Source organism: Diaphorina citri, unplaced genomic scaffold (genome assembly GCF_000475195.1).
Source record: "Diaphorina citri unplaced genomic scaffold, Diaci psyllid genome assembly version 1.1 scaffold4, whole genome shotgun sequence".
In the NCBI taxonomy this organism is placed as follows: Eukaryota; Metazoa; Arthropoda; class Insecta; order Hemiptera; family Psyllidae; genus Diaphorina; species Diaphorina citri.
In genome coordinates, this window is record NW_007377443.1 from 356,546 (window position 1) to 384,257 (window position 27,712).

Below are 27,712 nucleotides of genomic sequence, written 5' to 3' on the forward strand. Positions count from 1 at the left end.
CTGAGATTCACAGAGTTTGTTGTAACTCGACTTGAACGCACCCCAGACATAAGGGACTCTCAGATAAAGGGATTGAGTTCATATAAAAAAGGGGAGGGGCGAAACGTAGGAAGGGCTAAAAAAAAGCTCGCGATGTTTGTGATAACAAATATTTTTTAGTATCACAAAAACAATCCGCGACTTTCTATCTTATCTCTTATCAATGGTGAAAATCACTAAAAAGCTCAAATCTGATTTTTCTGAAAAGCTCGCGATGTTTGTGATAACAAATATTTGTTAGTATCACAAAAACAATCCGCGACTTTCTATCTTATCTCTTATCAATGGTGAAAATCACTAAAAAGCTCAAATCTGATTTTTCTGAAAAAGATTTTTAATTTTAGTACCGTTCGTTTTAACGTTTCCAAGCTCGGTAAATTTGCCTGCTGCAAAATCGGTCATTTAAATTTTAGTATAGTTTTAAATTAAACCGAAGATTAATTTGGAGTGTTTTTTTTTTTTTTTTTTTTTTTTTGTATTTTTTTCAGAAAAATCTTTGGGATTTTCCCACAAAACTTTTTTTTTTTTTTTTTTTTTTTTTTTGTGATTATTTTCAGTAAGATACTTAGGTACTTACCTACATACATAGGTTACAAAGGAAAATTGCCTAAAGGGTACAATTGATTTATTTATTAAAGTATTTTTTTATTTTTGTTACTATATGTATCTAGGTAATTCTAAACCATAAAATAAGGTACCTACCTACAATTTGAGAATATTCGAAAATTTATCTTAACCTATCTTGACTGTAAATTGACAACTCTTCATCTCTTTTCTGGCAAGATTTCCAAAAATTCCAATACATAGGTAGCTGAACTGAAAAATATTACAGAACTGATTAAAAATTGTAATACTACATAGAAATAATAATGTAGGTATGTGTGTTTAGGTACTGATTAGTTCCTATAGTGGCAGAAACACAAACATGCATTTTTTCAAAATTAGTGGATGTGCCAAATTACCAAATTGCTTTCCTAGACCTAATACCTATCTAATACATAAAAATTAATGTGTGTGTGTTGCATCTTTTCAAAATTAGTGGATGTGCCAAATTACCAAATTGCTTTCCTAGACCTAATACCTATCTAATACATAAAAATTAATGTGTGTGTGTATGCCTGGCCAAACTGCTCATCCGATTGCTATGAAACTTTGTCAACTTGCACTCCCGTGAAGGTTATAGGCTATTTTCCGGTTCGTTTTTGTCAAGCAACGCCGAGCAAGACCACTAAATGGATGAGTCACATGAACGGCCATGCCTTAAGGATTTAAGGCTAGTATATTATAAATTTAACCTTCAATAGGAAGGTTATCAATTAGATTTACCTATCAAATAGATATTTCTTTTTAATTTTATCTGTTGACTAGTATATTATAAATTTAACCTTCAATAGGAAGGTTATCAATTAGATTTACCTATCAAATAGATATTTCTTTTTAATTTTATCTGTTAATTTTATCTTCAGCTTTTTACCAGCAAATTCATAAAACAATGTAGAAAACTAGAAAATACCCTTCTGGACTAAGATCCTCGTGAGCTCAAATACTGACTATCTGACTAACCTACGGGACCGTGTGCAATATGGAAGTTGTACCCGGGCCTTTAGACTTCAGCGTTACAATGAAGTCGGCCCGATCAAACGGTGAATCATTCAAGTTGAGTTCCAGACCGAACGAACTGTGTAGTTCCAGTGCCTTCCATGTGGTTACACCTAAGAGAATAAATGAAGGTAAGAAGGAATTACCACAGCCATTTTTTTTTATTATTATTATTTTTTAAGAATATACCTTGTTTATCCTGCTCCAATGAGACTAAAAAGTCCCTTTACCCCAGCATAGACTGCTGGGGTAAAGGGAACAAGGTCTCATGTATTTTATGAGTTTAATAACATAACATAATACACCGCATTTAAGAGCCTACTTTGGCAATCATCTGAAACATTACCTAGGTAAATTTCTAGAAAGTATTAGCTATTTTTGATACCAACAACCGCCTACCTACTTTTCCGAAGACTATAAATACAAAAGTTCGATTTGAAATAATTATTATTAAGGTTACACGACACATGTCATTGATATTATTCGATAATAAAAATATATCATCCCAGATATCATAATAATTACAGTAGCATCCCATAATATTCACAAAAGTTCGATTTGAAATAATTATTATTAAGGTTACACTTACACGACACATGTCATTGATATTATTCGATAATAAAAATATATCATCCCAGATATCATAATAATTACAGTAGCATCCCATAATATTTCATACGGCACGCTCTTCATAATATCAAATCCATAGGGTTTTCCGAAGAAACTTTGAACTTGGACATAAATTAATACATTTATGATTTCCGTGATAAGTTTATACTTTTGAACGATAAATCATCGTGACCGGAAACCGATATTTAATTTCTATTTGTACAACAAACAGAACGAACTTTTGATGACTATGCAGTATGTATGGGCTATGGGACTATGGGCCACACAGGGATGGAAATATCCACCTCCACCCCCATGATATTCTAATATTGATTACAACTTCCCATAATTTATGGTAACATACTTTTGAACAATAAATCATCGTGACCGGAAACCGATATTTAATTTCTATTTGTACATCAACAAACAGAACGAACTTTTGATGACTATGCAGTATGTATGGGGTATCGGACTATGGGCCACACAGGGATGGAAATATCCACCTCCACCCCCATGATATTCTAATATTGATTACAACTTCCCATAATTTATGGTAAGATCGTGCAGGGGGGACGACTTTCCTCATCCTATTGAATGATGCTTATTTTGGGTGTTCTTGTTCCTATAGCCAATAGTCGGTATAGCTGAAAACCGCCAAAAAACGGTCAAAAACAGCCAAAAAGCGGTCAATATACCGCCAACCGCAGCACCTATCTCAACCAAACGTTTTGACTTGCACCCTTGTCACATTTGTAAACTACATACCAAATTTCAAGTCTCTAGCTCATACCGTTCTCGAGATATTTTGTTTACAGACAGACAGACACACACACGGACCAATGGCTGAAACTTTGGATTTAGGCTCTAGGGACCTCAAAACGTGTTTTGGCACTAAAAACTGACCATCGAAAATTTGACCCGATTACATTACTTTCCTTCCTATAGGATAAGGAAAGTAAAAAGCAAGTAAAAATGATCTAACAAGGGAATATTATCCATTAGTTAAAAGCAATGACTGTAAAATGAAACGTAACATTAGACTTTTGAACAACTAGCAGTTCGACAAAATAAATAATGACCCTAGAACGGAAACATTTTATATCGCCAAATTGCTGAAATCAAGTCACAAGCCGTTTCTCTCAGGAGGTCCTCGTCTATTCTTTCCAAATCTCTATTGTCATATAGTGCACTCTCATTGTCCACTATCACAATGAGCAAACAATGGTCAAAACATTGTCATCAAAATAGACAAAGCGACGGCTTAAATGCCCCTCGTATTGTGTGCGGATTTATGATTTATGTTGAGATTTTGTCGTCATTATTGCGAATATCCCTTAGTTGACTTATAAGGCGGAGGTCCTGGGTTTAAATCCCCCCGACACACGAAGGTTCGAGAGGTCAAGATTTTGATGTTTAATTCAGGATATAGGTAAATGTCCATATGTCACGTATGTGCTTGGAGAGATTTTGCACTTCTCGAGAAATCAAAAAGAAAACCATTGAGGCTCATCTCTCATTGGAAGCGTACTTGGTCCTGTGAATTTAAATAGCGCGAAGTCGCCTGAAAAACAAACATATGAAAATGATAGAGAGTCTATAGTCTCTATAAATTTTACCTCAGTACCATGTGTGACATGTAGGGAAATCGTACATCACAAAAGTGTACATTGGTTCTTTGAACAATACAGTCTGAAACTCTGAACAATTTAGTCCGAGGTCTATTATCATCATAGTAGTCTGAACTCTCGGATCCTTGGAGATTGTTTAAATTAATGAAAAATCCCGAGACATCCTTTCCAGTCTCATCTTAAATCATAATAATTATCCCCTCCACTCCTCCATCCTACAATGCACATAGCCATTAACTAGTTGCAGTGCCAGCCACATTATGAAAGTAGTAGCTGACTTCTAATAAAAAAAAAATATGAGTTCCACACTTAATTTACGAGCCCGCATGAGACTCTACAGCAAGATTTTTATCAAAAATAATTATTTCAATTAGTATGAGTTCCACACTTAATTTACGAGCCCGCATGAGACTCTACAGCAAGATTTTTATCAAAAATAATTATTTCAATTAGACCTCTGAATCCTCATTTCATAAAGGATAAGGAAAAAACCTGGCTTTGTTTTGCTTAGTTTTTTTCCTTGGAGTAATGAAATGAAAAGCAGAAGAAGATAGCGAACGTCACTTAATTAAAAACAATAGAAATTTAATCAGCCCGTCGCCTGAGTTTTGTGACATGCTTACTAGCACAGGAAGTTTGGAGACGTTAAAGGTTAACTTGAGAACTTAGGACAGTTTATTGGAAATTATTTAGATTTACTTATGATATCATGAGATAAGAAATTGGGGATGGGGGAAAATTCTTCCATCGAATCTGCCACTGATTTTCTTCCCTAAGAATGCTATCTCCCCCCTGAAATTTCTCCTCCCTTCTCTCCCAAAAGCTTCCTCCTCCCCCTTCCCCTCCCCAGTAACATAATTATGCAGGTGAGAAGGAAGACGAAAGTTTGAACATAAACTTGTAAGACAAGACAACACAGGTTTAAGTGTAATATAAATACAGGGTGAACAAGATTAGCCAGCTTAGTTAGCTTAAGAGCTGGAAGGTATAGAACGCCTGCCTTGTAATTGCTGTTTCGTAGGTTCGATTCACGCCCAGGACGAACTTTATCATAAACAGATAATGTTCGTTCTCGGAATGGCTGGCTTTCTCCTATTAGGGAAGGGAGACACGAGACACCTCTTGGGTTTCGTTGTTGACATCCATTATTATTATATCCGTTGTTACGGTGCGGCGTTATCGTGTTGATGAATCAATTTCAACTTTGTACCTTGCAATTTCAGGAGTGTGTACAAATTTATTTGGGACACCCTGTACATTGCCATGCGACAAAAACACATGCTAAGATTTTCCTCCCTGTATTCTCGATCGTTGATACCCAGCGAGGAAAATGTGTCTTTTATGAGGAGAGAAAATATAAAAAATATGATTTTATATTTTTAAAAGGATTTTGTGCTCTGCTTTTATCAAAGGAAGTGGATATCCCAACTCTCTTGCCAGGACCTTGATTATACACGGATATTAGATGAGATGAACATGGGTCTCACTTCCCAGGATAAGTTTCGATCTGCAAAAGAAAAATAAAATAAGAAGGTACCTAATATCAATCTCGATTCAGAACTTGTGGTTTTTGCGCTCTGCTTTATCAGAGCATATCTTATACATATGTATTTAAAAGACTTGCATTTAGATGGAATATTTATATTTTAATTTAACATAAAAACGTGCTGCTCACAATATCAAGTATGTTTTTTTTCTTCAGGGCATCATTATTTGATTTTTCTTAAAATAACAACAGTTCAATTAAAAACAGCCCAACAAAACAAAACAAAAATATTAGATACAAAACCAACATGTTTCTTTTCACAGTCAGGTGCCAGAGACAGAGCCTAAAAGGGAAATTGCACAAAACGTGTAGAAAAGGTGCATGAATAAAATAGTAGCAAAATCTCAAGTTAAACGAAACAAGGAAATCTGGAAGATAGAGAACGAATAAAAAAAAGCAACACAGAGAAGCAATGAAAATGCTTCTAGTGGAAATCTGAATCTAAACAGAACACGGGTCTGCCGTGTCTTTGCCAGGGAAGATTTTGAGGAAAAGCTCTCAAAGATGTTTAATAATGCAAAACAAAAACACAACACTGTTTGCTGGTGCAAAAGAGTAAGAGCTTTTGACAGAGAGGAAAATGACATACTCTAGGAAAAGAGGAAATTTAGACTGGATGTTGAAAACAGATCAGCAAGTTTGCAAATTTCACCTTATCCTGTTGTTGTCGTACTATAGGTACTGTCTTTGTTATTGTATTTAGGTTAACTATGTCCTAAATCATAACTACTAGGTATAGCCAAGGTATTCCATAGGTAGGAATTTTTATTTTTCAGCATCCTAATTTATTGAATAAATTTTATGACTTGACTTTGACTCGAATCACCAACCTCCAGATCCAAAGTCCAACGCATTAACCACTGCACCACTAAGGTTGGTATCAGGCTATTAGTTATCCAAGTACATATTATGATCCAAGTATCTACTCGGATTTATTTATTTTTGACACATTTTCTTGTTCTACAAAATGTACATAAAATATGGAACAATAATGACTTACAAATCCAATAAATTTACTCCCGTCCACAACTTTTCCATCCTGTTTCCAGGAATCTCATCCCCGCCAGAATCCCAGGACCAATCCGAAGGCTCCTCGTCCAGCACGGTCAACACCTCCAATCAGACCACCATGAAGAACGACCTAGCCATGTATAGTCGCCTCTGGAGCAGCGGGTCCTTGTTTCGATCCGCGGACATGTTACCATTTCTCCCCCGCAGTACAAAACTATCCCCGCAACACTTGGAACAAAGTTCAAAGTCCCTATTCCCAGGTAGGTGTCTTTTTGCACCACGTGGGGTTTTTCATACACATAAAGACCACTCTGAGGCAGACTGAGGCTTAGGTTTAGGGGCAAACAGCCCCCAAAGAGGGGTTAAGCTTATACGAACCATTCCTCAAAACCCTGTGAATATAGAACGTACGATTAAGTAGGTATAAGCCGTGTAAGAATTTAACAAAAACGATCTTGAAATAAGGACAACTTCACTATAACTGAATAAATAAAAATGTCATGAAAACTCGAGAGAAATATTGGTGTATTTTTTAATTTTAATATCTAGATCTATAGATTTTAAAGTCAAATAAGTAAGCAAAATATGTACCTACCTATGTACTTGAAAATGATCTTTAACAATGAAGATTAAAAAGCAGCTGAGCTCTCCAGTTTAAAGCTCGAATTTTTTAAAGCTAGAACATTGTTTTGCATACTAATCAGGTACTAACGAATAATATCAGAGATAATTTGGAAGTGCATCATATTAACCCTTTGAGATCAAGAGGTTTTATACGAAGATTCTCCTTACCTACGAAGTCCCCAGTCCTACATTTGATTGTGTTCTGATTGTAGACATTAGCCGTCTAAGTCACTTTTTCACGACTATAGCTATAATTATTTAAATAGGTACTTTTGTCAATTTTCCGCGTTTTTAAAAGAGATACGAATTTGTAAATACAACATTTTTTAATGAAAAGTGTGTTTGAGCAAAGAATCAAACCACGGTTTGGAACTGAAACTCGCTTAAAATTTTCTGCGTTCAAGTAGATATTTTTTTTACCTTACTGATGGTATTTTCAGTATTTCCGGTTAAGAATCTAATACCTTAATCAAATCCACCAACTGGGACTGCTTTTTTCACTCTTATCACGTTTATCTAGTTTATACCACGTTTATGTAGTTTATACCATCTAGTCCACCTAAAAGTTCATTATTTAGTTGAACGTCTACGTTTACACAAAAACCACGTAACACAAACTTGCAATATACAACATAATCGGATTTCGAACAGACAGAAAGCTTTTCCATTTTCATCCCGATTGAAAAAGAAAATGCCACAATAATAATCTGAAGATTGTTTAATAGGGGAAAGGTGGAAATCTCGTGCCCGACTGTTGTTTGAGGAACCGTCATTTGCTTCTTCTTCATTCACGGTCATTGTTCTTATTTCGTAGGTAACAACCACTTTTAGGTTATGTAACTTTTATGGTAATCTTAACCATACCTAAATACACAGGTACATTGAATTTATTTTCCCGTTTCTATTAATTTATTTAAAAAAAAAAATCAATTAGGTACAATTTAATTTAGAGACAAGCAATAATAATATTTATTAATTGGGTCCTTCGATAAATTTTATCTTTGTTTATTGTGATATTGAGCTCGTACTCTTACTAATAGCGTAAGTTTAACGTTCCTATTCCTACAGTTTTACAGGATTGCAGGATCCACGAAATACACAGGTCCCAATGTTGCAAACTTTCCCCGATTTGTCATATTTCTGTGGCCTGCTCAATAATTCACCGCTAAGTTACCGTCTCAGTTTTTGTCAAGGTAAAGCTGGCGCTCCCCTCCTTGCGATCTATAACGAATTATTGACGAGCTCTCAATGTAAGGAGGCTTGTAATGAAATCATACGGGGAGATCAAATTATATTTATGATTTTGATATCTCCAGAGTAGGTACGTAATCCAATTGAAACTTTCTCGGTAGCTAGGTACATAATATGGTATGTAGGTATTAAACTTTCTAGGTATGCAGGTATCAAACAGGCCATTTGGCGACAAACCATCCGCTACCTTACATATACCTCACCCATCCTGAGTGAGACCGTGAAAATCCATCAGCAGCACCCATCTGGATACTAACCACACGCAACATTGATTAACTTTAGTGATCCATTGGGAACTAATGCATTCAACGTGCTATGGCCGCGCCGCTGCGCTTGTTTGCTCAGTTGAAAAACATCTAGAAAGTACAGAGGCAAAGGCAATGAAACACATTGCAGGTAAACCTCTAAGAATTAAGAATAAAAGGATGATGAAACAGGAACTTTTCGTCCGCAGACCTCAATATGATGTTTCGCCTGCGGGATCTCATTACACTGTGCTGCGGGTTGCAGACATGGAAAAGCAAAGAAGGAGCAACTTTAAAGATTTGTAATTTAATGTGCAAAACTTTTCCATATAATGGCGCTTTCCCCGTAGAACTTTGTACTTCCCTCCCTGTACTCACCTTTCCTCATTCCTTTTTATCCCAGAGTCTGTTTTTCCAGTAGACGATCAAGGATTTTATGAAATGTCTGTGTCTCAAGCTTAGGCATCTTTTTTTTTTTTACCAATTAGGTAGTTTTAAGGTTTCTGAAGGTCAACTTTCAAGTAGTTTGGAGACGGTAAAGGTTAACATGAGAACTCAGGACAGTTTATTGGAAATTATTTAGATTTACTTATGATATTATGAGATAAGAAATTAGGGATGGGGGAAAATTCTTCCATCGAATCTGCCACTGATTTTCTTCCCTAAGAATGCTATCTCCCCCCTGAAAGAGTATGTCCAGAATCTGGTGGGGCAATCGCCTGCCAGTCCTATGTATATTCAGAGGGTAATGCATATAGTTATTGAGGATCTGGTTGAAATCCCTTCTAGGAAAGTGATGTTTTTCACTGGAATAAATGGCATTCGATTCAGGGACGATAAGACCTCTGTTGTTAAATCAGACCTCTAAAAAATGGAATTCAGCTCAAAAAAAAAAAAAAAAAACAACGCTTCCAGTTACACCAATGTCTCGTCTACTCTTTGTGCTCATTGCTAACAATTTCCTCGTGATCTCATACATTAAGTCCACGGGCTACGAGCTACCTATTTAATTAATAATTTAATCAGCAGAATTCATTTTTAATTCCATATTCTACATACGTGAGGCTTGCGTGTTTCAGACAAATTAACATACGCTATCAGACCCAATCTAATATATGGTTTTCGTCCAGACTTGTGGTGTCCGAAAGTTTCTATTGACCTAAAAACAATCCCTAAATCCCAAACCTGCCCAAACAATCTCTTTTTAAATCTAAAGGAAAGCAAACGGAATTTTTTTTCCCTGTTGTGAGGTATCCAAATACTCTTGATATATTTCAGGCATGGATGTGTCAAAAACAGTAATTTCTTCTTCTTTCGGTGCCTATCCGCTTTGGATGTGGGCGATCATCATGGCTATTTTGACTTTATCCGATGCTATTCGGAACAGTTGTGTGGAACTTTTCTCGAACCAGGGCCTTAGGTTGGCCAGCCAGGAAATTCTTCTTCTACCAGGAGCTATTTTGCCAGTAATTTCTTGATGATAAAAATATGGTTATTATGTACAATTTTTGAAGGGGTTTCTATTCTATCCCAGAATCCTAGACTGATTTCTAATTTGACCTGCGTGTAGGTATTTGCACTCTAACTGAACCTCCTGATATTTTTTCTCAGACTACACCAACACCCATTAGGTACCTTAATGAAATTGATTAAACACATTCATTAATGTGGATATGAAAATCTTCTTTCATTATATGAAAGTTAGACAGGTAGATCGTGTTGCAAGGGCACACGCCTTCGTCAAAAGTTCAGGAGCTTTTTTAACAGGATAAAGTAATTGAGCACACAAATAGTTATGTAAGTACATAATATGTACATAAATGGTACTTTAGGTACGTACTTACTTACTGTCCGTCCGTCCGTAAGGTAGTCTTAATCTGATTCTATACCTATCTACATACATATGAATTATGAACTATTGTCAATGATTCTCAATATTGTCATTTTTCTCACCATTATTAACTAAAAGTGTATCATGACCAGAGTCAACTATCAAAATATGCAAATCATAACTCATATCAATCTGATGAATTCGATAAAATCAGGCTTGGATGCTAGGCCTCGACTGAGGGAATTGTAGGCTAGGAAATTGACGGAAAATTCATTAAAAAAGCCCCTTATGGTGATCCTAAAAGCACAAAGACCCAAAATCCATTGAATATTGAATACTAAGTGTTCAATATTCAATCTTTTTGTCAAATTTCATCATAAAAAGTTTTATGATGAAAACGGATACACTCAATTTTTTCATTCAATAAATTATTAGAGCTTCTAAAACCAAGTGCGAGTAAGTCTATGAAGAGGTGTTTTATTTTCATGCATCTTCTTTATCCTCTCTTTTTCTCTATCAAAATCTGATTCGGATTCATTTTCTCTACCCAAAACCTCGACACCTACAAGCCTACAACTCTACATACAGCCCCCCCTGGAACACTTGTCCTTTTCTCAACTCTTTTTCTGCTTTGTCATCGCTATACAACAAAGATTCTTAATTGAGACTTCATTGTCATTTAATAGCCCCGAAATAAAAGAAACAGCTAATTGTTAGAGCGAAAAATAATACAACACGTTTTGGCTCATTACACATTTCTTGCCTGTGACAAATTTCTGTGTTACAATGTGCAGCGTTATCCCTTTCTAGATGAAGATTATTGTATTCAACCCTTTTGAGCGATAAATTTGAAATGATATCGTCATGGCACCTGTTTATTTTGTACCCGATAATCTCGATATTATAGGATATTAGTTCCACGATGTTTGGTTTAATTTTTTGTGTTTGATGCAATCAATGAACAATGGATCCCGTTGGACTAAGCAGCCGGCTGACGAAAATTATTGTATTTCTTTTACCTTAAAAAAAAAAGTTCCAGTAAGTAGGCTTGCCAAATATCCAAAATGTCGATTCGGGACGCGAATCCGCGAACATAATCGCAAAATCCGCGAACAAAATCGCCAAATCCCATTTAAAATCGAATTGAACAGAATCAGATGTAAAAAATGAAATAATGTGCTATGCTATTTCCATTTAAATCCCCAACCCCGATAGATTGAACAATGACTGATACCTTATTGATTGATAAGAGTAATGAAATTGAAATTTAATTTAATTTTATCACTTTACAGTATTTTTTTACACATAAAATTTTTCATAAATAAATTCAATGTAAGCAAAAACTTTGTTTCCCGGGTTTCCTGAGTATGCTCAACTGCTCATCCATCAACAGTTTAATATTAAACACTTATCCAGCTCATCATGTTCATTTTATGATAGGTACATCTTCAACAACACAACCTAGCTCTTTCCAGATTATTGATTGGTGAATGATGTTCGCTTTAGATTCACACATAAAATTTAGATTTCCCCAGTACATATGTATTTAAAGTTTTAGGGAACTTGAGATCAGACCTAGACAAGTGCCAAGATTAGAAAATAATACATACTTACATGTCACATTTTTCCAGTAGGTACCTTTGTTCCTATGTAAGTAGGTATTTATTCAATTCAGGATATTCAGATTGCGCTGAAAAGGGTTAAGTGAATTCCTATAAAAATATTCAGATATAAAATGCAGTCACGTAGTTAAATCTTATTAAAGCTTTTTTTCTTATTTTCTTTTATCCAAAAACGATTTTTGATTAAAAATTTAATGTCTTTCGATTCCTTTTTTTCTCTCTTTTTAATTGCCATTCTATTCTAATTAAAATACCTTATTCGTATCTCTCTTCGTAGGTACACATACCTACATGGGTAGGAATACGGGAGAAAAAAAAAAAATTAATTTGTGTTTGATGCAATCAATGAACAATGGATCGCGTTGGACTAAGCAGCCGGCTGACGAAAATTATTGTATTTCTTTTACCTTAAAAAAAAGTTCCAGTAAGGATAGGCAAATTGAATAAAATCAGTCAATAAAATATTTCTTTGTTACTCATATTTCTTTTGGTAGGTAGATAAAGAAAAAATAAATTTTACCACTGAGAAAAAAAGTGTGGACCATTTAATAGACTAAATCAAACATCCAACTTTAATTTTATTGTATCTCCAAACAAAGGAGAAAATGAAGAAGAGGGTTTACTTTTTGCCAATATTAGCAGAGCCAGCCACACATGCAGAAGTGGTAATTCAAAGCAAATATTTACATGGTCTTCCCTTTCCCTTCTGTTTGCTTTTACCGAAATGTGAACAACAACAAAGAAATAAATGAGATGAAATAGGAGTGAATAATATTTGTTTGTGTTCAGCCGAAAACCAAAGAATAACTTGGAGTTAATTTGATTTCAAAATGAACTAACCGAGGTGTCGGAAAATTGCTCAGTGGATTGGAAATATTTTTGTGTAAATAAAGACGTGGACTTTGTACAGCTAACTATGCAAGATGTAGTCATGTATGATCCACAGAATTAATTTACCCGATGATAGATGATAAGATGATATTCACAGGTAGTGTTTTAACTGATATAAGTTTGCAAACCTATAGCCAACATTAATTAATAACAAATGTCTTAAAAGTTTCAACTTCTGAAATAGTCAATAGATAAATTGTAACGTATACACCCCATTGATCTTCAAGGAAGAGATCTTGTCATATTACTACTAAGAACAGAGTCAATGACTCTCAAAACCTGATGATGTTATCTCAGCAAATAAAGTTTAATCATGGAATGACCCTGCTCTGGTTGGGACGGAGGGAGTTTAGGGTAGGGTACCCAGGTGTGATATCTGCTGCTCTAATGCAACCCACAGGCCCTCTCATATCAGATATGAATAAAGTATAACTTTGTTCAGGGAAACACACTTTTATCGAAGGGGGAGTTTGGTGGAATTTGTGATTTTTTCAAGCATGAAAAGTGACCACCAAATAGGTTGAGCCAAAAAGGAGAAAAAAGATTTAATTATTCCCATCATGAAAGATGTGTCAAAACCTAAATTAAAGAAAATACATATTTAATTAAAAAGGTAAATAAACAATTATTAATATAATAGTAGGAATTTATATTTGGGTAGCAGATTGGTGGATGTGCCAAAATTTCAACAAAAAATAGATTTCTAAAAAAGTTAAAAATATCTCGTAGGTTAATTTACCTTGATATTATTTATACTATTGGGGTAAACGATCTTTTACTTTCCTCATCCTAATTATTTTTTACCCAAGGAAGTTTAACAAGTAGCTGCTATATTCAAGTTTATCCTGTTCAAAATATTAGAGCATTGTGATGTTTCATATGGTGCCGTGTGGTGAACATTTTGTTAGGTACATGAGTTTCCTTCTTCCCCCTATCTATCGCTTTCCATCTCAATCTTTGTCAGATCGGATTTTTAGCGCTACATCTGTAAAACTCAGGATTCATTTTGCTTACTTGTTCATTAACAGGCTAAACTTCTCGGAATAAAGGTTCTACAATTCTACATAAATAAGTGTTTTCTGGAAATACATATTCACTAATGAGGACCATATTTTGAAGCCGTACAATGCTTTTACGGGTGTATTTGAACTCCATTTACTGTGATAGTTCTACCTACGTAGTCTTTCGTTCGTCCGTTCCGTCCGACGGAACATTGTAGGTATTCCGTCGCGTCGTTTCCTTTTCTTTGATTTCTTCTTTTCTTCAAGCTTGAGCTTTCGAAGAAAAATTGATTACTAAACTCAAGTCCCTCATGAAAACCCCTATTCATTATGTAAACAATAGTTAGAGTCCTAGAGCGAAAAAGTTCCTAAAAAGTACCCTATACCTTTATTGATTTATGAGTGATTGAATTTTAAAAATAAAAAAAACGAAACTTCGTAAGCTTTGGTAAACTAAAATAAAAGAAAAAGCGAGAATAATTTATGATCCCCCCTGCTTGACCTGGTCAAACTTTCCATAACCGCGATTACCAGGTAAGTGGAGGGGATAGAAAGGGTGAGTTTTGTTGACCGAAAATGTAATACGTTCCCTGGGTAAATATTAAATAATATTGATGGGTGTTTCACATTGTTTACATATTTTTTTTTCTTCGTCCAAGATCGCATGTTATCATGGAAAAGCTCTTTTTTTACTAAACAACTTTCGAACTTTTTCCCAAGTTTGCGGACAGTGTGGCTTTTTTATTTGATGGCTGAGTTTTGCCACTGGATTTTTCAGTGCAAAAATGAAGAGCACTGCTGGAAAAAGTACGCTAGTTGATACTGAACTCACCATATAACAGATAAATATCAGTCAATTTCTAACCTACCTTCTGAAGCTTTTTCTGACCAAGGCATGGCTTCATAGAAGTATGAAGTAGATACCGAGAATTTCAGGTAGATTAGACTCTAAATATCTATTTATTAAATAAAATTACTGTCTATAAATAAACTCACCGTGGAAAACTCGCCACGGAAAAAGGAAATCATGAAAATGGAATTGAACATGAAACGAACAAAAACGTACTAAAGTTTTTGTACAAAACTTATCTCGAGATTCTGGTTAGTGCACGAACAACTTAAAACATGATAATTTTGAGATTTTATAAAAAGAAACTTTTTAAAAAAGTTCAAAGTTTGTGTTATGGTGGTAGAATAATAAGATCAGGTATAACCAGTACGTTTGTAATTTGACTTTTATTGGCTAAGCCAGCTTTAAACGAGATCTTGTAAAGGAAGAACAATAAAGTCATTCAGATAGACAACTAAAGTTAAGTGGCGTTAAGTATGTCCAGAATCTGGTGGGGCGATTGCCTGCCAGTCCTATGTATATTCAGTGGGTAATGTATATAGTTATTGAGAATCTGGTTGAAATCCCTTCTAGGAAAGTGATGTTTTTCACTGGAATAAATGGCATTCGATTCAGGGACGATAAGACCTCTGTTGTTAACAATATTAAACTGAAATCCAAATGGTCAACTCAGGCGAGAGTGGCGAGACAGAAGCTCACACGTACCGATGTAGTAATTTTAAAGGAATTTTAGGGACCGGTTTATTAGCTGAACCCGATTTAGAAATCATGTAGGTCGGTACGTATTAAATCTTGTCAGATCCATAATAGGTATTATGAGAACAAATATTTGTATGTTTAGGTATATTTTTACCAGGTACATTTTATTTCGTCTTACCGCTCCGGACTCTGAGGATTGCTTACATTTGAAAAACAAAGCTCAACATAATCCTTCACAAGTTGATAAATAACTTTCTGTTAAAAATCCATTTATTTAGGTATATTTTTACCAGGTACATATTTCGTCTTACCGCTCAGGACTCTGAGGATTGCTTACATTTGAAAAACAAAGCTCAACATAATCCTTCACAAGTTGATAAATAACTTTCTGTTAAAAATCCATTTTTATCTCAGCACTTGTCACCTAGCCACCAAGATCTCTAACAAAAGCTCCTGAATAAAACCACACTTCACCCTGATACAATAACGCTAGCAGATCAAACTGATAGCAACACAGAAGACAAAAGAAAAGCGGAATATCTCAGCACTTGTCACCTAGCCACCTAGTCAAGATCTCTAACAGCTCCTGAATAAAACCACACTTCACCCTGATACAATAACGCTAGCAGATCAAACTGATAGCAACACAGAAGACAAAAGAAAAGCGGAGGCATGAGACCTCACACTGGGATATGATTAGGGTTATGTAGAAGGAAAAGAGGATTTATAATTGTATCAGATCACATGAACAGTGAGGGGTGACTTAAAATAATTAGGGGGCTCAACAGATGTTTACCCCCCTTTAATAATTCATGACACTATTACGGGAGGTGGGGGAGAATGAAAATGTATAGAAAGGAAAAAGGAGGTTGATTTTCTGAAAACAGATCATCGATAGAGCACTCCAGGAGGGGTGAAAAACAGCTTTAAGTTGCCTCTCCCCGGCTCCTCGTCTTTTATAGCCTGTGGCTGATGTTTCGTCTTTGTCAATTGAAATGTTTCCAGAGTTGAGCAATATTTATCTTCCTCCGTTTTGTTTTTCTTGTGAAAACGGCATGAAAGGAGACGAAATAAATAAGGGTTAATTTTTGTGATAGTGCCCGTGCCTAAAGTAGCTACTCGACAATCTTAGAAAACTGGAATTCGGGTAAACAACATACACATAGGTATTGTAACTATTTGAGTAAACTGGAAGGAGTAATGCACTCCTTTTACAAGTACATAAAATTCAAATGCCCTAAACAACATACACATAGGTATTGTAACTATTTGAGTAAACTGGAAGGAGTAATGCACTCCTTTTACAAGTACATAAAATTCAAATGCAAATCCATTTCAGACTTTACTCAGCAAAACATTTGCCACGCTTTTCTTCCCACTGTGATCAAATTTCAGCTACATGAAAAACTCAAGAAACAAAAAGTTCAACCGTACTACATTCTTAGGGGGTTCTGCTGAAAAAGAATATTATTTTTATTATTTGAAGATCCCAAGGGTGATTTTCACTTTTGTATCTTCGCTTACCTCCCTCGCTTTTGCCTCTCTTGAAAGTTTTGTGGGAAATAATTTTAGGCACATTTATTTTGATGAAGTAGAGAAGTAATGGAGTGAAATGCGACCTATGAGTTTTATTTCAGTTGCTATAGGTATGTGGATGCTGGAGGTCTAGCTCTAGATCTACCAATGTATGGACGGGATATTTCTCTCAAGTTTGTTTAGTTAAAAAAAAAAGAAGGGAACAATGAGGTTATTTTAGTTGTCCAATTTATGACTCGACCATTTTCTCAAACCTATGAGTTTTATTTCAGTTGCTATAGGTATGTGGATGCTGGAGGTCTAGATCTACCAATGTATGGACGGGATTTTTCTCTCAAGTTTGTTTAGTTAAAAAAAAAAGAAGGGAACAATGAGGTTATTTTAGTTGTCCAATTTATGACTCGACCATTTTCTCAATTTTAAAGAAACCCACAAAAGAGCTGAACAAATCGTCAAGCCAAGTTCATGGAAGCTGAAAAAACACTCAATTTTGTTTTACGACTTTCTCCTTTAATAATCTCTTTATTTTGTAGAAGCTCGAGCAAGATGTCTTAAGAGATGATAATAATATACTCAGAGAAAAAAAGGAGGAAAAGGTTTGTTCCGAAAAGAGAAATAACAGTCAGAAAACCTTTTTTTCTTGACAATTTAATTCAGTTATAAAAGAAAAAGAAATAAGAAGAGAGACGAAGATGAAATAAACGGACGAGAAGAGAGGCAAGGGGAGAAAATCATAAAAATAAAGAAGGAAAGTTTAAATACTTCTCATCTAATAAAAACCAAAACAAAAAAAGATTATCACTCTGGCGAAAAACGCAGGACCTCAATTGTCTCGTTGTGAATAATAATGGAAAGATGAATAATGAATAAAGTGTTAATAGTGCACCGAGCCCCAGAGTTATTGCACTTGTTCGCAAACCCCCCAATATATTTATTACACATTTTATATTTATTTGTTTTCTTTCTCTTTTATTGTTCAGTGATACAATTGGAAAAGATAAATAAAACATAGGGGGAGCTTCGGTGAAAACAGTTTTGTTTCTATTGACATTGGCGATTTAGCATGAAAATTGAAAATGAATGGCTCTCCTCATGTGTTTTAATTATATTTTTTTAATCGACGACAATTTATTCTATGTGTGTGTTCCATGTCTCATTTGTATCAGATTTATTGTTTTCATTAGTTATAATTCAAACCCTACAGTTTCTGTAGAGGTTTAGGGTGCTCGAGCAGTTGCTTTTTGCCTATCACCTAACTAATAATGCGATTGTCAATCTTACGAAGACCTACTCGCCTTGCTTCCAAAGAAAACACTTATTCAGCTACCTACTGCCAATATAAAATAAATATTGTTATACACATAACATAAATGTACGAGTACGCACAAACGAGTAGGTAATAATAAATGACCATTTTCTGGAAAAGTTCAATGATATTCGGAGGTGAAATATATGATTACAGGACAAGAGTAAAGAGCAAGAGGAAATTTGAGAGAATCCAAGGTGCTTAAAATATTCCAAACTTTTTTCGTCCAAATTATGATAGCATATTCAGTACCTACATGATTGAATACATTATTATACAACGCTGCATCCATTTGTCCATGTTAAGCCTTTTCGATGTTACCTTTGACACAACTTCAATCATTGTCGAGTTTTTTGTTTCAGTTTTTTGTGTACTGTTGGGATTTCTGCTTGATGACAGGTTGTGAATGTTATGATTTATTAATTTGAAATACCCCCATAGCTCTCTTGCATCCAGGACGAACCTATCGTTATCAAGTATTATCGAAGATTTGGTTTGCTTTTGAATGGTTACAAAAAGTGTAGGTAGTTAGTAAATGAAGTTTTGTCACATCCACTAATTAGAATGGATTTCATACAAAGGAAGTTTCGGCATCTCCACTAATAACACTCATTGGAGGTATAGCATTACAAACATAGTGTACCTACCTAACATTATAGGGAGTTTTGGCATCTCCACCAATAACACTCGATTATTATTGTGGGTACACTGTACAACATTACATAGTGTACCTAATACCTACATAATGGAGTTTTGGCATCTCCACCATAGATCAAATAAAACATGAAAGGTCTAGAAAAGGTAACAAGAAATAAGTCTAAAAGATTATTTTCTACTAGATTACCAAAACTTGAAATGAAGACAGGGAGAGAAAAGAATGAGACAAAGAGAATGAAAAAGAAAGGGGCGTAAAGTTTAATTTTCTTAAATGAAGTGTTAATTGAGTTCACTTTTCAAAGCTGTCATATAATATTATTGAAAGAAACAGACTTTCGGGAAAAAGAAAGAGAAAGATGAGATAAAGAAGCAGGTGAAAATGAGAGAAAGAGAAGGGGTCTCAAATTAAGTTATCTCTCACTCTCACTTACTTTTCTGTCGAGAAAGGGGGAAAATCTACTAGGTAAGAAAGTAGTTCATACTGCCTAATCCTGCTTCAGCAAATTCCCCTATGCACTAGAATGTGTAGCTTTGAATTTCAAAACAAAATTTTCTTTCCATCTGTTTTCTTTGGCATATTTCTATCATTTCTCTGGGTTTCGGTTTTTATGATTAGGTACCTACCTACCTTCTTTGAATTTGATAAACATACCTAGCTCTGCCATTAAAATTAGCTCCTTGAAAATTCTTCTAATTTAAAATCGAATTGAACTGATGTAAAAAATGAAATAATGTGCTATGTTATTCCCATTTAAATCCCCAACCCCCGATAGATTGAACAATGACTGATACCTTATTGATTGATAAGAGCAATGAAATTGAAATTTAATTTAATTTTATCACTTTACAGTATTTTTTTACACATAAATTTTTTCATAAATAAATTCAATGTAAGCAAAAACTTTGTTTCCCGGGTTTCCTGAGTATGCTCAACTGCTCATCCATCAACAGTTTAATATTGAACACTTATCCAGCTCATCATGTTCATTTTATGATACATCTTCAACAACACAACCTAGCTCTTTCCAGATTATTGATTGGTGAATGATGTTCGCTTTAGATTCACACATAAAATTTAGATTTTATATCTTTTGGCATTGGGATTGGGATCTCAGTAAATGCATTAAGTGTACATGAATATGTTCTCGGTTATTAATGTATTTCTTTCTTTCTGATCTTTGTTGCAGATTCTATCAAATTCGGTATACAAAGATTAGTAAATGACAAATCAGAAGATGAAGCAGAACAAACGGATGAGGGTGATGCGGATGTTGAAGATAGAGGAGAATCTCTCAATAATAACAATACACTTAGGTTTAACAATAACTTACAAGATGAAGACAAGTTTAGACACAAAGCTGACGTCACAACGATGACAGACCGGTCGTCTTCTCCGCCACAAACACAAATCTCATGGACACCTGAACCAGATGATAAACTACAAACACCATCACCTTCCACCTCCCCAGAGCTAGAAGTCGACAGTCCTGTACATTCAAGATCCCCTAGTGTCGACATCATGCGAAGATCTCCCTCGCCAACATTCACGTCAAAACCTTTACGAAAAAACTCCGAAGCATTCAGTGTTAGTGCATTATTGAGACCAGATTCTAGGGTGAAAAATTCACCTTACGCAACGCCCTTCTCAGAAACAATTTCCGTCACTCGCTCTTTCCTCTATCCTGGACTGCATTTTCCAGAACTGCTCCTTAGTCGTGCCGATTTGAAAGACCATCCGAACGGATTTAGCCCGAGAAACTTTCCAAATTTTCCTGGACTGCCGCCGAATGCTTTGTTTCCGTCTTCGAAGGACAATACGGATGTTATGGATTCGAATAGAAATATACTAACGGGATCATTGTACCTCAGTCTGGGAGCTGCCGCCGCTGCAGCTGCCATGGCGAATCCTGCTAATGCTACTGGTGAGTAATACTTTCTTGTCAATATACTGAAAGCTGAAACCGTACCAAGAAATGCGAAGAAATCAAAACATAGTAAACCCCAACAGACTTCAAAAGGTGTGTAATTTTCCAGCAAGATATCGCATTGGAAATCTCAAGTTATGAACTTGTACTTGCAAGACATATTTTATTTTAAATTAATTTTACTGCGCAACGCATTCCGATCGCCATACTGTTTCCACAAATATTTCCCCCCACTCAACTTTCAAAAGGTGTGTAATTTTCCAGCAAGATATCGCATTGGAAATCTCAAGTTATGAACTTGTACTCGCAAGACATATTTTATTTTAAATTAATTTTACTGCGCAACGCATTCCGATCGCCATACTGTTTCCACAAATATTTCCCCCCACTCAACTTTTCTTTTTCAAATTATACACAAGCATTTCATTTTCTTTAGATTTTTCCCTTCTCTACGTTCTTTCAGACTTCTTCCCTCGATTTTCTTTTACTTTTCCTTGCTGTGCATTGTCCCATTTAGGCCCGTTTTTAAAGAGAGGAAAGAACATTTTTAGCATTTCTTTGTGTTCATATGTGTTCCTTTCAATGAATCTTTCATTTCTGCTGATCTAGGTATTACGAACTCTTGAAATAGAGGACTACAGGATTTCTATAGGTAGGTATTTACCTTTTGCAACATACTCACTTACTCATAAACTCAGTAGATTATGCTGGAGGTTCGCCAATTTCAAGAAGGTTAAGTTTTTACACTGTTCGATAGCTACATAAGCTTGTCATCTAGGTTTTAAATCACTGCTCACTTGTGAGCGGCCACTCGCCACAGACAGACAATATTAAATTTTAACAATGTACTATTGTCATATATTTTGTCTCCTAATTTGGATGACTTTAGCTCAACACGGGGTGGAAGCTAATTCTAAATCCATGCCTGTCCAAATGTTCTTCCTCATGGCATTCTTGCTGTATGGATTGAAAATCCAATGAGGCTTCCTGATTTCGTTGCAAGATATTTATACTGCAGGGCGCAAGTCAGAATTTATTTCATACGAGAGGTAATAAATGTGATTTATAGATGCCAAGTGATGAGCAGTAGAGGGTCAATTTGTCTGGTGTCTGCATTTTTCAGATAATATTAAACTGAAATCCAAATGGTAAACTCAGGCGAGACAGAAGCTCACACGTACCGATGTAGTAATTTTAAAGGAATTTTAGGGACCGGTTTATTAGCTGAACCCGATTTAGAAATCATGTAGGTCGGTACGTATTAAATCTTGTCAGATCCATAATAGGTATTATGAGAACAAATATTTGTATGTTTAGGTATATTTTTACCAGGTACATTTTATTTCGTCTTACCGCTCCGGACTCTGAGGATTGCTTACATTTGAAAAACAAAGCTCAACATAATCCTTCACAAGTTGATAAATAACTTTCTGTTAAAAATCCATTTCAGACTTTACTCAGCAAAACATTTGCCACGCTTTTCTTCCCACTGTGATCAAATTTCAGCTACATGAAAAACTCAAGAAACAAAAAGTTCAACCGTACTACATTCTTAGGGGGTTCTGCTGAAAAAGAATATTATTTTTATTATTTGAAGATCCCAAGGGTGATTTTCACTTTTGTATCTTCGCTTACCTCCCTCGCTTTTGCCTCTCTTGAAAGTTTTGTGGGAAATAATTTTAGGCACATTTATTTTGATGAAGTAGAGAAGTAATGGAGTGAAATGCAACCTATGAGTTTTATTTCAGTTGCTATAGGTATGTGGATGCTGGAGGTCTAGATCTACCAATGTATGGACGGGATTTTTCTCTCAAGTTTGTTTAGTTAAAAAAAAAAGAAGGGAACAATGAGGTTATTTTAGTTGTCCAATTTATGACTCGACCATTTTCTCAATTTTAAAGAAACCCACAAAAGAGCTGAACAAATCGTCAAGCCAAGTTCATGGAAGCTGAAAAAACACTCAATTTTGTTTTACGACTTTCTCCTTTAATAATCTCTTTATTTTGTAGAAGCTCGAGCAAGATGTCTTAAGAGATGATAATAATATACTCAGAGAAAAAAAGGAGGAAAAGGTTTGTTCCGAAAAGAGAAATAACAGTCAGAAAACCTTTTTTTCTTGACAATTTAATTCAGTTATAAAAGAAAAAGAAATAAGAAGAGAGACGAAGATGAAATAAACGAAGAGAGGCAAGGGGAGAAAATCATAAAAATAAAGAAGGAAAGTTTAAATACTTCTCATCTAATAAAAACCAAAACAAAAAAAGATTGTGACAATTTTGTACCTCGTGTTTGCTTTGCTGTAATGATGTTTAGAAAAATAAAGTCGAGAATACAAAATAATAAAGATAAAAAAGTAAAAGCACTGTGTCTTCTAGGAAATAACATGGGTAGCAGTAGATTTCACATTTCAGGAGCAAAAGTACTAATACTAACTTAACTTTGTTGTGCCTGAGTACTGAGTATTATGCGCTAAATGTTAATTCAGATTTCTTTGCAGTACATAGGTACTTGAAAATACAAGAAAATAAGTTGAAAATTATTAAATTTCAGCTCATTTGGGAATTCTAAACCTGAGAAAGCACAGCTGTCAGGAGAAAGTTCCCTGTAGGTTATTATGTCAGAAAAGATTTTCTAAATCTAAATATAAACAAAATTTCAAGCTCAATCCGGGACTAAATTTGACAGTAAAATGTAGCACAATGTAGTATGTCAACTTTAGGTTTTTCAATCTCACATTTTTTAGCTTTCCTTCAACCTTCAATTTAACTCTACAGTAAATTTTAGCTGTGTCGTACTCCTAAGCCGGCCATTCACTATCAGGTAGAACTGACAGGTACGCCTGAACAGGTCTACCTATTAATGAATGGCCGGCTTTAGAAATAAGCATCAACTGACCAAAAATCCTTTGATTTGACCATGAAATCAGTTTGAACCATTTGAGTCTCCTTTGTTCCCAGGCAACAACTCTCACCACTCGTTCTTTCACTCCAACATGCCCCCCAATTCCTCCCCGACAGCCGAAGAGTTGTTTCGCCTCCGTCAACATCTGCTGGCAGGTGCCTCCCACTCCTCTCTGGACAATCATCACCATCACTTCTTCATGAGAGGCGCTGGCAACAATGGCAATCTGGGTGATATATTCTCCTGCATCAAATGTGAGAAGATGTTTCCAACACCGCACGGACTGGAGGTGCATGCAAGACGATCCCATAACGGCAAACGACCGTTCGCCTGTGAATTGTGCAATAAAACGTTCGGCGCTGAAGTTAGCCTTAGTCAACATAGGTGAGTTTGGAAGCTATTTGAACGTTGAGACTGTTAAGCCCAATTCTACCATACTATCTTCAATAGTACTCTGCAACTTATCAACTTACAGGGGCCACTCTGGAAGCTACCCACCTCCTCTCATTAACTTAGCCTGAGTGGGGCCGGGAAAAGGCAGCAGCACGCGACTGTCCAGATGGTCACCCATCCGGATAACAACCACGCGCAATGTTGCTTAACTTCAGTGATCCATTGGGAACTGGTGCATTCAACGTGCTATAGCCGCGCTATGTATTCTCTTTCCTCAGATGGCTCTGCTGCCGAAGATCTGTACATAACGTCGAAAAAGTGTTCGAGTGTAAACAGTGTGGTAAAACATTCAAGAGATCTTCCACGCTCTCCACTCATCTCCTCATTCATTCTGACACTAGACCTTATCCTTGTCAATATTGTGGCAAACGATTCCATCAGAAGTCAGATATGAAGAAACACACCTATATTCATACCGGTAAGTCCGCTTATTCAGTTTCTAATCTATCCGATTCCCGGGCAAGCTGAAAATTTATCCTTTTGAATGCCATGTTCACATATTTTATGGCTTAAATCTCTCCGTAAATAATTTTATACATAGTTGTAACCCTCCTCCCCAATTGATTTACCTCTATCCTATTTATCCATGTTTTTTTAAAATTTTTAATCTTTTCAATTTAATTTTATTGTGACATGTCTGTTTGAGTTGTATGCGGTGTCATATGGCAACCCAGATGCTGGGCAGCTCATCAATAAATTATTGATTGTTTCTCTCTATAACTTCTGGATTCTAAAAGAGATTCCGTATTTCACTCCGCTTTTCCCTTACAATAAAACATCAATAGGTACGAAAAGTCTGAGAGTAAATCCAAAGAACCATCCAACACCTTTAGAGAATAAAGAATTAAAGAAATTCAGAGGAGGAAAAAAATCTTTCGAGGAATTCAATAATAAATTTGAAGCAGTGAAAATAAATTCTACATGATGATGAAGAGAAGTTTTTTAACTCGAACTCCTCCAAGTTGAATTCTCAAACTTAAAACTCTCTCAAATGTACAGAACGAAGAATTTATAAGAAAGTTCAAAATGAGAGGAAGAGGATGAAGAAAATGAAGTTGGGAATGAATTTATTTCAAGATGGAGATAATGTTGAAAGAGAATGAACGGCAGAAGCGGATTTCAGAGTTCAGTTTTTGAGCCAGAGGGGATCAAAAGATGTACGAAAAGGGGATAGTATTTATTGGCAGTTGGCACCTGGGTTAAGAATAAAGATTGAAGATGTATGCAATTTTCTGACATTCTGAAATTCCAAATTCCACTTAAACAGGAAGTCACGTTCAAAATTTGTCAAAAAGACAAGTAGATAGGTAGATTCAAAAATCTTTGAATGTTATTCATATCAACTTCTTAATAATCTTTATATTTAACCAATCCCCGTGATTGTGTACCTATCATTAACCTCTTTACCATTCCATTCTCCCCAATATGTATTTGGGTGGCCCGTGTTCCTTCTATTGTGTCTGTGGCTTCGACACTAGTTAAGGACAAAGGAGAAGTTCAAGGAAGAAGTTAGGAGATGTTGATAGAAGGAGCACTTTGCCTCCCCGTCATCCTTCATCTTCCTTCCTGCAAGAGATTTGTCAGTAATTAGTGCATAATTTAGGGAAAGAGAATGAACGGCAGAAGCGGATTTCAGAGTTCAGTTTTTGGGCCAGAGGGGATCAAAAGATGTACGAAAAGGGAATAGTATTTATTGGCAGTTGGCACCTGTGTTCTAAGCTTCTGAGTTTCCTTTTCCTGAATTCCAAATTTCACTTCAACAGGAAGCAAAATGCGAAATCGGTGTCGGTGACTACCCAATTCCCATTATCTTTGAATGCTTACATCCATTTCGTAATAATCTTTATATCTAACCTAACCAATCCTTGATTGTGTATCATTAACCTCTCCATCCTCCCCAATATTTGGTGTTCCTTCTATTGTGTCTGTGGCTTCGACACTAGTTAAGGACAAAGGAGAAGTTCAAGGAAGAAGTTAGAAGATGTTGATAGAAGGAGCACTTTGCCTCCCCGTCATCCTTCATCTTCCTTCCTGCAAGAGATTTGTCAGTAATTAGTGCATAATTTAGGGTACGATTAATAAATGGGAAGCGCTATTTTCTTCCTCTCAGCTTTGGAGCTATTAATCACGAGCGGAGAAGATGCAATAATATATTATCACCCTCTAACACCTCCAAACTTTCTACCCTTCTTTATATTATTTTCGTGGTCCCTTCCTTTCCTTTGGTGAAAAACACTCGACTACTTGTGACTTTATAAACTAATGTGGATATTGGTTAACTGCGAGAAAAATCATCTGGTCTGGGCAAAACACGTTTTAACACGTTGAACACCCCCACCGGTGGGTTTCATGGTGGTTTTTTGATGTTCGATGTTCCGTGAAAGTCACCGGACTCACCGGTGGGTTTCATCAAATTTTCACCGTTCAATTTTTGCTGATGACAGTTTACTTTCTCTCCAATACTAATTCAGAATGTTTGGGGTATCTGTTGTCTACTGATAAATCTCTTCTAAAAACTTTTACATTTTTACATTGGGAACCAAAGGTGCCCTGTTTGCAATGGATTCAAAAACAAGCATTTAAATTACCCTTTTCTTTAGAGTTTAAATTATTTCGGCCATTTTGTAATTATTCAACTCCTGCTTTAAATCGTTGTTTTGTAATTTACAATCTGACAGAATGTTGCTATTAATTTTGTCTAAATCTTGGAACACTTACTCGGAAAATATTCCTTAAAATAATTCCAACAAGGAGTTTTATCAGAGAGCTTGTTTGAAAAGTTTTATTTATTTGGCTTATTATCATTCTAGTGGTAATGTTGGAACATCCACCAATACTCGACCTAATACCCATAGATTAGTCAAGTTGGTTATGGGTTTGTTCATGAACATTTCTAAACCTGCCAGAACTCCCATAGTATTTGTTAGATATTGGTGGAGATGCCAGAACTCCAATAGTATTTGATAGATATTGGTGGAGATGTCAGAACTCCTATAGTATTTGTTAGATATTGGTGGAGATGCCAGAACTCCCATAGTATTTGATAGATATTGGTGGAGATGTCAGAACTCCTATAGTATTTGTTAGATTTCATGGAGCCACCAGCTCTTTCATAATAAATTAATAGTATGTTTGTATTGTAATTTGTAATATGAATCTCGTAACATTTGTGGCAAACACATTTAAAAGCCATATGAGCCACAGTTGAATGGAAAGAAAAAGAAACCATTCTTGAAACCAAACAAAGTTCAAGATAGTTAGATATGAGGAAGTTGTGCTGACCAGAGTGAGAATCGGACATACGCGCCTGACCCACAGTTACCTCTTTACCAGATCCGACCCCCCCTCTTGCCAATGTGGGTTACCCCTGACCATCCGCCACTTGCTGGAATGTCGCTCCTACATTGATCCATCCCGTCCAGCCTTCCACAGGATTCCTTCACTGGATGATGACCGGGATTCCGTTGAGAACCTATTTGAATTCCTAA

The 27,712-nt window shown here is 35.7% G+C and overlaps 1 protein-coding gene and 1 pseudogene across 1 annotated transcript; one reads left to right on the forward strand and one right to left on the reverse strand.

Moving 5' to 3' along the window:
• Positions 1 to 298: 298 nt before the first annotated feature.
• LOC103521965 (PR domain zinc finger protein 1-like) lies at positions 299 to 27,712 on the forward strand. Its single transcript, XM_017448345.2, has 7 exons — positions 299 to 412; positions 1,506 to 1,769; positions 6,471 to 6,692; positions 20,133 to 20,867; positions 23,828 to 24,155; positions 24,443 to 24,642; positions 27,657 to 27,712. The coding sequence occupies exons 2-7, from the start codon at positions 1,622 to 1,624 to the stop codon at positions 27,710 to 27,712; spliced, it is 1,689 nt and encodes a 562-aa protein (XP_017303834.2). The 5' UTR covers positions 299 to 412; positions 1,506 to 1,621.
• Positions 24,307 to 24,424, reverse strand: LOC113472679 (annotated as a pseudogene).

Bases quoted from the DNA above. Each gene is read 5' to 3' on its own strand.
- LOC103521965 (XM_017448345.2), top strand. From the start codon at position 1,622: ATGGAAGTTGTACCCGGGCCTTTAGACTTCAGCGTTACAATGAAGTCG. The intron at 1,770-6,470 runs GTAAGAAGGAAT...TCCTGTTTCCAG, and splicing joins ACCTAAGAGAATAAATGAAG to GAATCTCATCCCCGCCAGAA. The intron at 6,693-20,132 runs GTAGGTGTCTTT...TCTTTGTTGCAG, and splicing joins TTCAAAGTCCCTATTCCCAG to ATTCTATCAAATTCGGTATA.